At 37.3% G+C, this 18093-nt stretch overlaps 1 protein-coding gene across 1 annotated transcript in view; it reads right to left on the bottom strand.

Moving 5' to 3' along the window:
- LOC117301759 overlaps positions 1 to 18093 on the bottom strand; it is a 241232-nt gene that overhangs the window by 70064 nt on the left and 153075 nt on the right. The window contains exons 98-110 of the mRNA XM_033785780.1: positions 17429 to 17569; positions 16236 to 16334; positions 15308 to 15460; positions 13560 to 13700; positions 11854 to 11952; positions 8658 to 8804; positions 7601 to 7741; positions 6451 to 6549; positions 5260 to 5415; positions 4145 to 4288; positions 3585 to 3683; positions 1972 to 2130; positions 646 to 783 (exon numbers count right to left, since the gene is read on the bottom strand). Of these exons, the coding sequence (XP_033641671.1) occupies positions 646 to 783; positions 1972 to 2130; positions 3585 to 3683; positions 4145 to 4288; positions 5260 to 5415; positions 6451 to 6549; positions 7601 to 7741; positions 8658 to 8804; positions 11854 to 11952; positions 13560 to 13700; positions 15308 to 15460; positions 16236 to 16334; positions 17429 to 17569 (1716 nt within the window). The remainder of the gene's footprint in view (positions 1 to 645; positions 784 to 1971; positions 2131 to 3584; positions 3684 to 4144; positions 4289 to 5259; positions 5416 to 6450; positions 6550 to 7600; positions 7742 to 8657; positions 8805 to 11853; positions 11953 to 13559; positions 13701 to 15307; positions 15461 to 16235; positions 16335 to 17428; positions 17570 to 18093) is intronic.

Below are 18093 nucleotides of genomic sequence, written 5' to 3'. Positions count from 1 at the left end.
CGTCTTCAAATAACTAAAATGAAAATTTTGAAACAAATGAAATGGTTTTACAACAATGAGCCATACATCGTGTTCTCTAGTCACACTCACTATAGATGTGTTGCAATACGCATCATTGACCGCCATCTTTGATGTATTAACACGTGAAAAGTGCACGAGAGTCACAAGCAGTGCGTATAACACATGTGCACAACCTCATTCCCAGGGGTGAACGATCTCGCTGCGCCATTGTTTCCCAGCATGCCTTGCTCGATCATAACCCCTGGAATTTGTTCATTGTGCTTAAAAGCGCCTGTTATCAATAATTTCTATGCGCGCATGCATGTCTTTCGCCTTCCAGAATAATTTTGTTCTTTAAAAACGTGTTCGTGTCATAAAAAACGCGGGCGTGATCAACATGCAAATATCTTTTAACTACGAGCGAACGCACTTTACATCTAATGCATAACCAATTTCATGAGCCAATCAGCGTTTTTTCTCAGTACATCCTTTCCAGGGGTTAGTGACGACGCTGCCCATGGTAGCGGGGCTGACGCGTGCAATTTTTCAGTGTTAATACATCAAAGATGGCGGTCAATGAAGCGTATTGCATTCCATCTATTGATAGCAATGAAATGATGTAAAATAGGTGGGATGAAGACTTACGTCTTGGTAAGATGATGAATTCCGTAGTAAGTGGCCCAACTTGGCAGGTGTAGGTTCCAGCATCAGCCTCAGATACAGCGGAGAGGAATAACCGATTAGAAGTAGATGTCTGTCGGCTGAATAGATGATCACTGCCACCTACAAGTCAATCAATTACATAGATCAATTAGGGTTTGAAACTTTGCGCGTTGGGAGTTTAACTAGCTGAGGTTTGCGGTAACACCATGTGAACATGTCCTTTAGTAGTGTTGGCTCTGGAAAGAACCGGTGTTTGACAAGTCAATGTTTCGATCAGTATGCTCCAATCGTCTTCAAATGACTAAAATGAAAATTTTGAAGCAAACCAAACGGTTTACCAACAATGAGCCATAGGTCTTAATCTCTAGACACTCTACCTACATAGATACATAGGATTTGAGGCATTGTATGGTGAGGTATCAGAATCCCTTTGATGTGCGGACCAATTCAAGAGAACCGACTCCGCGGTAGTGCAGATAATAACGATCCTATAAGCTAAAGTAGTAGTCCCAGCCAGGACAGTTGTTTTCAGAACTGAGAAGTCTTTTGAACATCCGATACATCTACTCCGCGATAGTAGAATAAAGAAAGACAGTTCTCTAAGAACAGACTCTACCTGGCAAGTAGATACACACATGGTGTTACCGCAAACCAAATATATACTACTTACATACATGTAGCTTATCAAAAGTTGTCTGCATTTTTTCTGTTACCAATCATTACTAAAACACATCCACGCTTCTCTTGCATCTGGTGTTTTCCCATAAACCTTCAAACAGTCCATCATTATCCCCATTTTAAAGAAGCCTGGACTTAATCCAAATGTTCTTTTCAACATCAAATTCATTGGCAAGGTTATCAAAAAGGCTGCCTCATTTCAAGTTACCAGTCATGTTATCAACAATTATTTTTTTATTTTTTTATATTTTATTTTTTATTTTGTTATGCACGTCGCCAGACACACAAGGCCTGAAGGCCATCTTCAAGGTGTGGGCTACATTTATTTTTTTCCAGAGCCCGTTGCCACCTACTCCTGGGGCTAAAACAGAGTTGCCCCTTTTACAGTCCATACGAATGTAGGCTTGGGTATCATCAGTCCGAAGCCTGGCTGGTAGAGCAGAAATCACTTTCTCCCCAATTTGACGTAGCAAGTGTCACGACCGGCATTCGAACCCACACTCTGCTGGTCAAACACCAGAGCTTGAATCCGGTGCTCTTAACCGCTCGGCCATGACAGGCCACTTGATTCTATCAGACAGGTTTTCTTGTCATTTCACAAGATTCAATTTCTAGAATGTCTATACGTACCTTGTTCCCTTGAGTAGATGATATTACCATCAGGACCAGTCCATATGGGATCAGTATATCCACTAGATCCTCGTATCTCACAGATGATGCGCATACTATCACCCAGCGTAGGATTCTGACCCTTCAGAATGCGGATTCGTAAAACCGAGTCATCGTTGACTGTGGAAAATGATTGTACATTGCAAATATGAAATATCTAAATATTTATAGCTTTGTAACAGGCAGTTAGTATCGATCATCAGTCATCAATCAATCAACAATTAATAATCAATTATTGAATTAACCAATAAAAAGATTTATAAGTCACCAGTATTCACACTCTTGACTTATCGCGCTGCATTATTAAATATGCTCTTAAAGACACTTGACACTATTGGTAATTGTCAAAGACCAGTGTTCTCACTTGTCGTATCTCAACATATGCATAAAATAACAAACTTGTGAAAATTTGAGCTTGATTGGTCGTCGGAGTTGCGAGACAACTATGAAAGAAAAAACACCCTTGTCACACGAAGTTGTGTGCTTTCAGATGCTTGATTTTGAGACCTCAAATGATAAACTTGAGGTCTCAAAATCAAATTCGTGGAAAATTACTTCTTTCTCGAAAACTACGTCACTTCAGAGGGAGCCGTTTCTCACAATGTTTTATACTATCAGCCTCTCCCAATTACTCGTCTCCAAGTAAGGTATAATGGCCACCATTATTTTGAGTAATTACCAATAGTGTCCACTGCCTTTAAATACATTCTCCCTGATGATTGGAAATATCACAATAACAACAACGACAAATTTTTAAATAAAACAAAAATACCTAAAACAAACACAACACCTATTGCAATGGCTATTACATGTACCTAAGAGGTCATTGAGCACTTTTGTGGATACAGAAGACATCATTATTTCACCTCTTAGGCTATTTATTTATTTATCATTTGCTTTGTTAATTTTTGATTGCTTGTTATTTTTGTTGTAAAGCGTTGTGGAACCTTTTTGTGTAAAACGCTTTATTATTATTATTATTATTGAAATAGGGTTAGAGTCAACCCAAAGAAGTTGCCCGCATTGTCACCTTCATGTTGAAACTGAAATCCATCATCTGCTAGATTGCCCATTTTACAACGACCTTAGGAAAATTATGTTGGCTTATATTATTGATCTTGGTAGGGAAGACAGGCTTAAGTTTTTGATAGACATTTGCAAAGTATGTCTTTTTATTTACTGTTTTAAAAGAGAATCAAATTGTGTGATTAGGCTTTTTCAATGTATAATGTTTTGTTATAAGTTAAATTTCCTTTTCCGTATCACTTATTCACTAACTGTTTTTTATTTTTATAATATTTTTACCTTCCCCAGGGTTAAGGGGTGTGTTCCAGTTTAAAATAAAACGTAATACAATACAATTGTTATTAAATGGTGTTTGAAGCTTTGCATGGTGTGGGGAATAAGAGTAACTATAAATATAAATATTAATAGTAAACTTGCAGGTACAACCATGGGTAAAAACTCTTTTGAAGGAGTGGTGGCTCTGAAAAGAACTGGTTTGGTCTCGACATTTCAAACAGTATACTCTGCTTGTTATTATTAACAATATATCTAGACCAATATCAACTTACTCTTGTTTTGGCAGAATGCCCCGTCGTATCCAGTAGGGCAGATACATGATCCATGTACACAGGTTCCTCCATTAGCACAAGGTGTTCGGCAATCAGACGCTAAAAGGCAAAGTTTGGCAATTACTTTTGAAATGAATGGCAATAAAACTTTTAAATGGTGTTTGAAGCTTTGCATGGTGTGGATAATTAGAGTGACTATAAATATGCATAGTAAACTTGCGGGTTCAACCATGTGTAAAATCTCTTTTGAGGGAGTGTTGGCTCTGAAAAGAACCGGTTTGGTCTCGACGTTTGGAACAGTAAACTCTGCTCGTCTAAAGCAGAGGACGAGCAGAGTGTACTGTTCGAAATGTCAAGACCAAACCGGCTTTTTTCAGAGTCATTGAAATGGTGAGAAAATTCTCAAAAATCCAAGCATAATTTTCAAGAGGTTTGTGTTCTTTTTTTAGTGTTGAACTTTTTCTGTATCTTTGCACAAGCTTGGATGAGTGGTTGCCACTCAGCTGAAATAAGAAAAATAAAAAATAAAATAATAATAGTAACAAAAATATCTTGCTGACCTCTAACACTGATGAAGAGTGTTGCTCTATTCAATCCCACAATGCAACTGTAGTTCCCAGCATCGTCAGTTTGTATTTGGTTAATGACGAGCCGTGTTGCGCTCAGAGTCAACGGTTCAGCAAACATCTTCACAGTCCCTCCGTCTGGTTAATCAAAAACACAAAACTTGATGACGACAAGAACACACAAGAGAATGGTCAATCTTATCAGAGCTAAACACTACGATCAAGCAAACTGAGATGTTTCTTGACCCAGGGGTGGATTTCACAAAGAGTTAGACTAGTCCTATCTGGAGTTAAGACGAGATACTCGGCCTAACTTAAGACTAGCCTTAAGTTTTTAATATCTCCAAGGACTAAGTTGGGACTAGTCCTAACTCTTTGTGAAATCGACCCCTAGGCCCAATTTCATAGAGCTGCTAAGCACAAAAATTTGCTTAGCATGAAATTTTTGCTTGATAAAAACAAGACTACTAACCAAACTTCCACGTGATTTTCAGGATAAGCAAACAACAGCTGAATACCAGTAATAAAGCAATATGCAACAAATTTGGTCGGGAATCCTGTTTTTATCAAGTAAGACATTTCATGCTAAGCAATTTTTTGTGCTAAGCAGCTCTATGAAATTGGGCCCAGGTCATTTTTCTTTGTTTTATACATTTGAAAGTAGAAACCTCCCAGGAATGCGAGAGAACCAAACTGGTTTCTTGTTTTACAGGAAGTAAGTTGCCAATATAAAATTTAATATAAATTGTCATTGTTATTTACAAAATAAATACTTTTGAAAATTTCGCACCTTTTGGCCTGTTTTTGCTTGTTTCTCCACATTGATATTTCTGACAATTTAATGTATCTCATTTAGCTTGATCCCATCACAAATGGTATTTGAGTAAGAACTCATTTTTTTATGAGGTTTTTTTTCAGCAGTTTACTTGTATTTGGAGGTTTAATTTAACAAACAATCTCTTAATTAATGAATGATACAAAATCTCTTACTGAAAATGTGACTCCTGCTATTTGGTTAAAGAGCTTGACAATGTTATAATATTTCTTCTCAACTAGAATAAAGATAATAAGAAAACAAGATATTAAGAAAACTTGGTTATGGTTCAAACCTTCTTCTATGTCCAAGATGAGTTCTCCCAGAGCGTCTAACCAGATAGGGTTGCCATAGTTGCTGCCTCCTGGTACACTACACACAAAGTTGACGCTGTCTCCAACGTTAGGCTGATCTTCGGCTCCGTCTATCTTGATTGTAAAAACCTCACGGACTGAAAACAGATCATATGAAGATCAGAACAAATGGAAAAATACAACCGGTAGACAAGTTAAAAGCTGTTTCATAACAGTAAAGTTAGTTTGATATTGGACATTGGATATTCACATAGATTTGCACAGTGAATGTCTACCTTGCAAATCGTTATTGGACATTGTACATTCTTATAGGTTTGTACAGTGAATGTCTACCTTGCAAGTCGATATTGGACATTGGAATATCACATAGGTTTGTAGGCCTACAGTGAATGTCTACCTTGCAAGTCAATATTGGACATTGGATATTCACATAGGTTTGTACAGTGAATGTCTACCTTGCAAGTCAATATTGGACATTGGACATTCACACAGGTTTATACAGCGAATGTCTACTCTGCTATTTGGATATAGGACATTGGACATTCTCACAGGTTTGTACAGTGAATGTCTACCTTGCAAGTCAATATTGGACATTGGATATTCACATAGGTTTGTACAGTGAATGTCTACTTTGCTATTTGGAAATTGGACATTGGACATTCACACAGGTTCAGTGAGTGTCTTCTTTGCTTTTTCGATATTGGACATTCACAAACGGCAGGTACAGTGAATGTCCTTATTTTCGTTTGGAGGTTGCACATTGATGTACAAACCCATGTGAATGTCCAATGTCCAATATAAAAAATAAAAGCAGAAGTTCATTGTACAAACCTATGTGAATGTCCAATGTCCAATATAAAAATAAAAGCACACATTCACTGTACAAACCTATGTGAATGTCTTATGTCCAATATGAAACTTCACTGTCATACAATTTCAATGCATCTTGAAGCATACAACCATCAATTAAGCTAAGTGAAGTTTCCTGGGGTGGATTTCACAAAAAGTTAAGACTAGACTTTCGTCCTTTCTTAGGACTAGCCTTAAGTTTTTAATATCCCCTAATGAGTCCCAGGACTAATCCTAAGTAAAAACAATCTTTGTGAAATCTACCAAGGGCCCTGATGTGGAGGGAAGGGCTTTAGACGTAAACATCCCTTGTGGTGACTTACCCAGAACTTCACAGTAGTTTCCAGTGAATCCATCAGGACATTGACAAGCTCCATTGACACAGCTACCACCATTGAAACATCCAAAACCACAGTTTGGTTCTAACATTATGGAAAACAATAACAAGGACAACATATTATTAGCTGTTGCAAACTGCTTACCAATGAAAATGACCTATGATGTACATGCAAACAATAGGTAATGGCCTGAGGTACCACGGCTTAAAGGCAGTGGACACTATTGGATATTACTCAAAATAATTATTAGCAAAAAACCTTACTTGGTAACGAGTAATGGGGAGCTTTTGATAGTATAAAACATTGTGAGATTCGGCTCCCTCTGAAGTAACGTGGTTTTTGAGAAAGAAGTTATTTTACATAAATTTGACTTTGCGACCTCAGATTTAGAATTTGAGGTCTCGAAATCAAGCATCTGAAAGCACACAACTTAATGGTGTGACGAGGGTGTTTTTTTCCTTCATTATATTCTCGCAACAACCAATTGACGACCAATTGAGCTCAAATTTTTACAGGTTTGTTATTTGATGCATATGTTGAGATACACCAAGTGAGAAGACTAGTCTTAGACCGTTACCAATAGTGTCCAGTGTCTTTAAAAGGACCAACATCAGGTCGTTAACGGTTTGTTGCATAAATGAAAACAATCACTTTATGGGTGGGAAGAAGCAGGTTGTAGGAAGAGGCATGTATGAATGTTAAACTTTGCATTAAAGGAACATTACAGAATTAATTTTTGCTAACTAAACAGCTGATGGCAGTGTAAGCACTTTATGTAATCCACCATACACATAAACCGACAAACCTGTAGAAGTTTGAGATTGATCGACCATCTGGGTCACCAAAGAATAGTGAATATTATAAATTTTGCATTGCATCGATGCCAAAACAAAAATTAATAAAACTCTCACTGGGCAATTAACTCCAAACCTGACATTAGATTATTTATTTCTCATCAAATATGACATTTCAAAAAGAAATATTTCAAGGGATTTTTTCTACTTTCATCATCATTAGACCGTGTACGTTTTTATGTAAATCTGTGATCTTCACGATTTTTGTTTCTTACCGCTTCTGTATTGTTTGTTTAAGAATGAAAAGGGTTCAGTTTAGCAGTAAACTGGATGTTACTCACGTCTGACAAAGAATGCAAAGGTAGATCGGATGGGTCCGACACTACACATGTAGGTTCCACTATCAGTAACCTCAAGACTTCTTAGGATCAGTTTGGTTGAATGTTCATCTATTGTCTCTGTCATTATACGAGCTGTTACATCTACAAAAAAAGAGAGGGTTCAAAGTCGAATCAGTATTAATAACCAATAACCAATAGTCAATAATCAGTCATCAATATTCATTATACGAGCTGTTACATCTAAGATTAAAGACAGGTTCAAAGTCAAATCAGTATCAATAAGCAATAATCAATAATTAATGAATGAAAATCAATAATCTGTAATCAATCATTAATATGCAAGCTAAAACGTCTAACACTCAAAGTCAGGTTCAAAGTCAAATCAGTATTAATAATCAATATTATTTAATCACGAATCATGAAACAGTTACAACAATTGTAAGATTATAACAGTTGTACAAGTTTTTTTTCTGATGAGTTGGGTATAACATCTGCCCAAAGGTTAACCAATCTTAACTAGAACTTAACCCATGTTACCTTGATTAATGGTGATCACATCTTTATGGTTAAACTTCAGGTTTTAAATGACAACTACTAGATTAACAAATCTTAACTAGGACTTAACCCAAGTCAAGCCCTGTTCATACTTCCTGTGAATATGAATGCAATACTCCAAAATGTTGACATCACAAACTCACAACGAATAATTCGCACCAGTTAACTTGTGGTGAACTCCCATAAAACCTTTGCTGCAAAAACATCTATAAAACTAAACTAGAACTTAACTGGTGTTACCTTGATTATTGGTGACTACCCGAGTTACCTTGGTTACTGGTGACTACATCTCCATCTTGGTTATACCATATCGGGTTAGTATAGGGAGTTCTACTATCATTTCCACTAGATTAACTTATCTGAACTAGGTCGTAACCCGAGTTACCTTGGTTATTGGTGACTACATCTCCATCTTGGTTATACCATATCGGGTTAGTATAGGGAGTTCTACTATCATTTCCACTAGATTAACTTATCTGAACTAGGTCGTAACCCGAGTTACCTTGGTTATCGGTGACTACATCTCCATCTTGGTTATACCATATCGGGTTAGTGTAGGGACTTCTACTGTCAATTCTACAAATGAATTCTGCATCGCTTCCAATCTCTGGATTCTGGTCCCATGGCTGCTCAATCTCAATGGAGAAATCTAAAAACAAATATAAAATGAGCATTAGTTTAGGAATATGGGACAATGTCAAAGGGACGTTACAGAATTGGTAAGAGAAAAAAAATCGTGAAGATCACAGATTTACATACTGTAAAACATTGTAAAACATTTTACATTGTAAAACTTACACGGTCTAATGATGATGCTAACTGAAAACATCCCTTGAAATATTTTTGTCTGAAATGTCATATTTGGTGAGAAACAAATAATCTAATTTCGGAGTTTATCGCTCAGTGAGTGTTATATTCATTTTTGTTTTGGCATCGATGCAATGCAAAATTTTTGATGGGTTTTTCATTATTCCCTTGTGACCCATATAGCCGATCGATCTCAAACTTCTACAGGTTTGTCATATGGTGGATTACATAATGTGCTTACACTGCCAGCAACTCTTTTGCCAGCAAAACAAATTCTGCAATGCTCCTTTAACAAATTAAGTATGCTGGGAAAACAGCGTTTGCAGAAGAAGTTTGTTCACAAATAGATTATTGACGTCAATTAAATTTGAGGTACATTTTTACGAAGTGGTCCCAAACAATATTTAAATAATATTTGTAAAGATAAAGATATATCTATTCTCTTTGGTGTTCACAAAGGAGTAGGGAACATTTTCACAGTTATTATAATTTATTCGTAGTTACAGTACAGCGCTTTGCAACTTTTGTAATAGACGCTTTATAAATATTATTTATTATTATTGTTATTATTTTACTTTCCGCCTTTTCAAGTTACCCTCATTGCGTTGCATCTGAAGTAGTTGTTGCTACAAAAGCTTGTGCAGTTTCATTATGTAGAGTGTCATGGCCGAGTGGTTAAGAGCATCGAATTCAAGTTCTGGTGCAGTTACCGGAGTGTGGGTTCGAATCCCGGTCCTGACACTTGTGTCCTTGAGCAAGATACTTTACTATAATTCCTTCTCTTCACCCAGGGGTATAAATGGGTACCAGCGAGGGTAGAGGTTGATATTGTGTATGAAAAAGCCACAAGCGCCTTACAGGCAGCTCAGGGCTGTATACTCCCAGGGAGCTGAGAAACATTAAGGGATGTTATTGGCCCTATGACCAGGGCACTAATGTAAAGCGCATTGATACGGTTATTGTGAAATGCGCTATATAAGAATTTATTATTATTATTATTATTATTATTATTATTTTGTAATTAGTTAGTGTTAGGACTATGTCACAAAAGGTAAGGTACAGGCAACCAGTTCCAGGCAATCTCCAACAAGAAAAGCCATTCATATGTCAATGTTCACATCACATTTTTCTTGGGGACTGGAATACTTTTTTTTTAAAAGAATGACCCATTGGCTACCAAATTGGTACAATAACACGATTCCCCGCTTACTTGTAAGCGCCAAATTTCTGAGCTGGCCTTGTAAGCGTAGAATGCCTAGTAACGTTGAGTACGCACGCGCAGAAGCCAAAATTCACCGCTAACCCGTGAAATACGCTTGCCGTAGGCACATAATTCCCTGCTTCCGTAAGCGCCGATTTTGTGCTTACGGTAAGCAGAGCCATGGAATTGGGCGCTGTTGTTGGTTGCCTCAAGGTTGCCTGGTAAAGTTGCCTCGTTTGACAAAGCCCTTCAAGTGCAACCGCTGCCTTCCTTGTTACAAATAGCAACAAGAAAAATGAAGTGCAGCATTTAACAGAGAGAAGAGCTAACAAAGAGTTTGGAAACGTCTTTAAATCTCAAGTTAATCTTAAGGTCTGCATGCTACAGTGCAGGGTTGGGACTCGTCCCAAGTCCTAAGATTAATCCTAAGTTAGGAACCCAGGTCAAAATTCCAGTTGAACCTAGTTAACTGGGGTCAACTGGTTCAACTGGATAGTGATCAAACTCGTCCATTTTCCATATTAACCAACTGGTTTGGACTAGGTTTAACTGTGTTCAACTAGGTTGAAATTATAAACCAGTTGGTCTCTGTCCATTTTCCATATTAAACCAACTGGTTTTAACTGTGTTTAACTAGTTTATCAACTGGTTTCAACTAGTTCCAGTTAAACCCAGTTTAACTAGGTTCAACTGGAATTTCGACCTGGGAAGAGTTTTGTGAAATCGATGGCAGGGTACTTTTTGTAGGACACAGATTTACATTAAACTTACATGGTTTGAATATAATGATAGTAGAAAACTTCCCTGTAAAATATTATTTGCTGATGGGTGCTGTAGTTTTTGAGAAATGAGTAATACAAGTCACAAAAAAAATGTTTGTCTCAGAAGATGAAAATTATTTTGACATGTAAAACACATCTTTGTGACATTGTATTACTAATATCTCAAAAACTACAGCACATCATCAAGTAATATTTTAAGGGAAGCTTCCTACTAGTTTATGTAAATCAGTTGACATTGTGTTTTGTGTTACAAAAAGTACCCAAATCTTTTAAAGGAACACATAGCCTTTGATCGGTCGAGTTGGTCTTTGGAAAGCGTTTGTAACCATTTGTTATAAATGCATATGGGTAGAAAGATGTTGTAAAAGTAGAATACATTGATCCACACAAACATGACTCGAAACTGCACGGTTTTCCTTTTGCGCCTAACACGTTGACTCCCATAAATGGGTGACCGTGTTAGTTCGCACAGTAAAAGGAAAACCACCCAATTTCGAGGCAAATTTGTGTGTATAATTGTATTCTACTTTTAAAACATCTTTCCAACCATATGCATTTTATAAAAAAACAGTTACAAACGCTTTTTATAGACCGATCCTAGGCAACGTGTTCCTTTAACAAGTGAGGTCAAAGAGTGCTAGAAACGTTGACCGATAATTACCAATGAATAACAAAGATAAGACTTGACTGGTGTTCAGCCCGGTTCAAACTTAATGCCAATACGATGCGATTTTGACACAAATTTGAAGTCACAAATCCATTTTCGCTACGTTATTCGCAACAGAGTTGAGCACAGCTCAACCCCTATAAACCATTCGTTGTGAATAAGTGACATCAACATTCGTATCGCATTCACAGGAAGTGGTGAACCGGGCTTTATAATGCTAGAAACGTTGGTTGATAATTACCAATGAATTCACAGTATTGTCCCTTGAATCCAAACGGACATTCACAGAGTCCACTGATACAAATACCTCCATAACGACACGGTGGGTCACATTCAGGAACTAGACAATAACAAGACATAATCAGACTCTAACACAATAAGAACAAGTACACATCAAACAAAATCTGACAAACAACCTAAGATTTTGTAACAAAAAGGGCTAGGTCGTGGGTTCGAATCCCACACCAGTCATACACCTGTGATTGCTGGCATGGTCAAATTTTCTGACTTGGGGTCAAACAAATTCAGGTGATTTTATGATTCCAAATGACACAGAACAGACTACTGAAAACATTTCATTAGTCGGACAGGGTATACAACAAAAGTTCAGATTTATTGAGAATTTTTTGAGTTTGGATTTGTGGTCCAAAATGAAAAAAATAAACCATGCCGGTATGGTAAAAATTTCAGATTTCGGGTCAAAAGATTTCCGATGATTGTATGGTTCCAAATGATACAAAACGGATTACTGAAGACAGGTTATCAGTCGAGACTGGGTATACAACAAAAAGTTTCAGATTTATTGTGAATTTTGTGAGTTTGGATTTTTGGTCCAAAATGAAAAAAATCGAACATGCTGGTTGGTCAAATTTTCAGATTTGGGGTCAACAAATTTTCCATGATTTTATGGCTTCAAAGGGCACAGAACGGACTACTGAAGACATTTTATCAGTCGATACTGAGTATACAAAAAAACATTTTCAGATTTATTGAGAATTTTGTGAGTTTGGATTTTTGGTCCAAAAATAATCGACCATGCAGGTATGGTTAAAAGTTTAGATTTGGGTTCAAAACATTTCGGCTGAGTTTATGGTTCCAAATGATACAGAACGGACTACTGAAGACATTTTATCGGTCGAGACTTAGTATTAAAAAAAAAAAATCAGATATATTGAGAATACTGTGAATTTTATTCGTCGAGACTTGGTATACAACAAAAAATTTCAGATATATTGAGAGTTTTGTGAGTTCAGAATTTTGGTCCAAAATGAAAAAAATCTACCATGCCGGTATGGTCAAAATTTCAGATTTGGGGTTAAAAAAATTCTGATGATTTTATAGTTCCAAATTAAACAGAACCGACTACTGAAGACAATTTATCAGTCGAGACCTGGTATACAACCAAAAATTACAGATTTATTGAGAATTTTATGAGTTTGGATTTTTGGTCCGAAATGAAAAAAAAATCAACCATGCCGGTATGGTCAAAATTTCAGAATTGGGGTCAAAATATTTCCGATGATTTTATGGTTCCAAATGATACAGAACAGATTGCTGATGACATTTATCAGTCCAGACTGTGTATACAACAAAAAATTCCAGATTTATTGAGAATTTAATGAGTTTTGATTTTTGGTCCGAAATGAAAAAAAAATCTACCATGGCGGTATGGTCAAAATTTCAGATTTGGGGTTAACAAATTCTGATGATTTTATGGTTCCAAATTATAAAGAACCGACTACTGAAGACATTTTATCAGTCGAGACCAGGTATACAACAATTTTCAGATTAATTGAGAATTTTGTGAGTTTGGAATTTTGGTCCAAAATGACTCTCGTGCACTCATCACGTGTAAAATACATCAAATAGGGCTGTCAGTGACGCGTATTGCAACCAATCTACATGTATAAGTGATAGAACAATTACTGAATGTGTACATGTACTTACCTAGAGCTACGATCGTGTACTGATACTTAACTGGGCCAACCTGGCAGGTATAGGTTCCTGAATCATTTAACCTCAATCCAATAAAGTTAAGACTCGTTTCATCATCGGATACTATCTCAGTATAAATGTGTGTTGAGCCACCTGAAATGAATACATTAAAAATAAACAATTTGGGTTTGTTCAGAGAAACATTTACAAAAAATGGAATTTGAGCCAATGACCTCTAGGTTAAAGGGAAGGTACACGTTTGGTTGTTACTCAAAACAAATAATAACTTAAAAACTTACTTTGTAACAAGCATTTGAGAGCTGTTAAAAGAAAAAAAACATTGTGGGAAACAACTCCCTCTGAAGTAACATAGTTTTTGAGAAAGGGGTAATTTCTCACTAAAATAATAAAAGACTTCTAGCTAGAAGTGTTTTATTCCTATCTGAAAGCACACAAATTCGTCTAACAAGAGTGTTTTTTTTTCTCATCATTTTCTCGCAACTTTGATGACCAATTGAGCCCAAATTTTCACAGGCTTGTTATTTTATGCTTATGATGGGATACACCAAGTGAGAAGACTGGTCTTTCCCAAACGTGTACCTCCCCTTACAGTATAATCTATTTGATTATGATTTTGGGATTGAACAAAGAAATATAAACTAGAGCGAGACTACCTCTGGTTTAGCATATCGGTGCTCTAACTACTGAGCTATCTAGTCCTATGTTGGTATCCCTCTTAAAGACACTAGACACTATTGGTAATTGTCAAAGACCAGTCTTCACAGTTGGTGTATCTCAACATATGCATAAAATTACAAACCTGTGAAAATTTGAAATCAATCGATCGTCGAAGTTTCGAGATAATAATGAAAGAAAAAAACACCCTTGTCACAGGAAGTTGTGTGCCTTCAGATGCTTGATTTTGAGACCTCAAGTTCTAAATCTGAGGTCTCGAAATCAAATTCGTGGAAAACTACTTCTTTCTCAAAAACTACATTACTTCAGAGTAATTTTTCAGAACTTTTAGTTGTATCTAGTATTTTTAATGGTTTCATTTAATTTACGTGTAGGTAACAGCTGGTCTGGCCTAATTTTATGATTTTTGGTTTTGTGATTTAATTGGGGAATTTAGGCCTATAAGTTTTTGTTTTCTTGTAATGCTTTTCATTTTGCTGTTAAGCGCTTTGAGGATTGTCAATTCATATTGCGCTATATAAATACTGTTTTATTATTATTATTATTATTATTATTATTATTCACAGGGAGCCGTTTCTCACAATGTTTGTATACTATCAACCTCTCCTCATTGCTCATAACCAAGAAAAGGTTTTATGATACTAATTATTTTGAGTAATTACCAATAGTGTCCACTGCCTTTAAACCACCGTATAATTTTGTCTGTAAGCAAAAGACTACGAGGGTATTAGTTTTGTTTCTATGTATTCTAATGACAGTGTCACATACATGTAACAACCAAATAAAATGAAAATATTGCTCACACAAATAGCTCCCTTTTCTTGCGAGGGAAGGTCTTAATGAATGTTTTGACATAGTAGTTAACAGGTAATATTTTGTAGTTGTCTTTTACATTGAAAGCAAAGAACAAACTTGTTGACTTTGTGTTTGTAAAATGATGAAGAAATTGTAGCATGTTTCTGCAAGTTTTTAGAATCCAGACTAGTATTCAAATGGAAGGAATATGTGAGATCATTGGCTTCAAGTTAAAAACCATATAAGGTCCTACGTGACCTTTGACCTACCTTCATCTTTCAACGGTATCTCTCCTCTATCCGGCAGTAACCACACAGGATTATTATAGACAGTGTTATTGGGTACCAGACATTGGAATGTGACATTCATGCCGACAACAGGAACCTGACCATCTGGTGGGCTTACATTTATGAAACCATAATCTAAAGGGGGAAAAAAAAGAAGAAATCAGTATTAATTGATGTTGTCATCACTAGCCCACACTTTTAACATAGATCAACACCCAGCTTTAAGCCCAAATGTACCCTTCTAACCCAACTCACCTATCAGCTCACACTGTGCTCCAATCAGACCAACTGGGCACTCAAAGATCAATACCCAGCTTAGCCCAAATGTACCCTTCTAACCCAACTCACCTATCAGCTCACACTGTGCTCCAATCAGACCAACTGGGCACTCAAAGATCAATACCCAGCTTAGCCCAAATGTACCCTTCTAACCCAACTCACCTATCAGCTCACACTGTGCTCCAATCAGACCAACTGGGCATTCAAAGATCAATACCCAGCTTTAAGCCCAAATGTACCCTTCTAACCCAACTCACCTATCAGCTCACACTGTGCTCCAATCAGACCAACTGGGCACTCAAAGATCAATACCCAGCTTTTAGCCCAAATGTACCCTTCTAACCCAACTCACCTATCAGCTCACACTGTGCTCCAATCAGACCAACTGGGCACTCAAAGATCAATACCCAGCTTAGCCCAAATGTACCCTTCTAACCCAACTCACCTATCAGCTCACACTGTGCTCCAATCAGACCAACTGGGCACTAAAAGATCAATACCCAGCTTAGCCCAAATGTACCCTTCTAACCCAACTCACCTATCAGCTCACACTGTGCTCCAATCAGACCAACTGGGCACTCAAAGATCAATACCCAGCTTAGCCCAAATGTACCCTTCTAACCCAACTCACCTATCAGCTCACACTGTGCTCCAATCAGACCAACTGGGCATTCGCATCCACCGTCCACACACAGTGCACCATTCAGACAGGGTGGTGTACAATTATCAACTGCAATCACAATCAAAGGAAATAATATTAGGAAACCCCCTTTTTGAACCTTTTTTATGAGAGATCGCCTAACATCACAAGGCCACGGGCGGCCACTTCAAGGTGAGGGCTACACTTCACTGTCACCAGGGACACGTTGCCACCTACATGTACTCCTGGGCCGAAACTGGGTTACTCTTTTCACAGTCTGATAGGATGCAGGCATGGGTATCATCCACTAGGAGCCACCTACTCCTGGGGCTAAAGCGGGGTTACCCCCTTCACAGTCTATAGGATGCAGGCATGGGTATCATCCACTAGGAGCCACCTACTCCTGGGGCTAAAACAGGGTTACCCCCTTCACAGTCTATAGGATGCAGGCATGGGTATCTTTCACTAGGAGCCACCTACATGTACTCCTGGGGCTGAAACAGGATTACCACCTTCACAGTCTGTAGGATGCAGGCATGGGTATCATCCACTAGGAGCCTGGCTAGTAGAGCAGTATGCACTTCCTTCCCAACTTTTTTTATGAAGCAATTATGGTTAAGCGCCTTGCTCAAATGCACAAGTGTCATCGCCGGGATTCAAAACCACACTCTGCTGATGACAACACCAGAGCTTGGGTTCGGTGACCGAGATCGCTCTGCCAAGACATGCTCTTTTGATGACTGAGTTTGTCTTCAAAGAGATTGAAGGCACTGGACACTATCGGTAATCACTCAAAATAATTGTTAGCATAAAAACTTACTTCCTAACGATCAATGGAGAGCTCTCAATGGAGAGCTGTTGATAGTATAAAATATTGTGAGAAATGACTCCCTCTGTAGTTTTTTATATAAAAAAAGTAATTTTTCAGTAAAATATTTGCATTTGATTTCGAGACCTCCGAATTACACTTTGGGGTCTCGAAAATCAAGCATCTGAAAGCACACGAGGGCGTTTTTTCTTCCAATGTTCTCTTGCAACTTCGACGAACAATTGAGCTCAAATTTTTCACAGGTTTGTCATTTTATCCACATGTTGAGATACATACCAAGTGAGAACACTGGTCTTATACAATTACCAATAGTGTCCAGCGTCTTAAAGACAACTTTAAGAATGGTTGAACTAACCTGGAAGTTGTAATATGAGAGTGTGTCTGACTGGACCAACTATACAAGTATAGCTGGCTAGATCTTCTATCTGCAAATCATTGATGATTAGAGAAGTACTGTAGGAGTTGACTTGACGAGAGCTGACATGGGCAACGGAATCTATAGGAATATCAATTACATAGCGATTAGTGACTATTGATTATGACATTATTGATTTTATTACTAATTGATCAATTGTGACCGGTCATGACGAAATGAGCTATTGTGCCATTTCCCATTACAGCCGGTCAAAGTCAAATCTTTCTCATTAGATAAGTGAGAACTCTCTTGTTTCCACAAGCTCTGTCGTCTTGGGAGGATTATTGTTACCCCAAGTGTTATATGCCATTGGAAAGCTCTTGATCTGCAAAAGTCAGAAATACCAATAGCTAATTTATTTTAAATTCCGACTTATAGCTAATTTTGTGGTGACAGGTCACAATTATCAATTGAGGATGTTGATGTTAATTATTTATACCAAACATGGAGATAAATGATGGCGAATTAAAATTAAAAGACTTTTTTACTTAAAACAGATTCTTTCTATGTGTTTATCCTTTTTTCTGTTGTAATTAACCCTCCGCAGGTCTGATACGGATGTGACGTAAACCATTGGTCCCGTGTGTTGTGTAACGCACGTAAAG

This window comes from Asterias rubens, chromosome 17 (assembly GCF_902459465.1).
Source record: "Asterias rubens chromosome 17, eAstRub1.3, whole genome shotgun sequence".
NCBI classification, from domain to species: domain Eukaryota; kingdom Metazoa; phylum Echinodermata; class Asteroidea; order Forcipulatida; family Asteriidae; genus Asterias; species Asterias rubens.
This window is presented reverse-complemented; position numbering and strand designations above follow the sequence as displayed.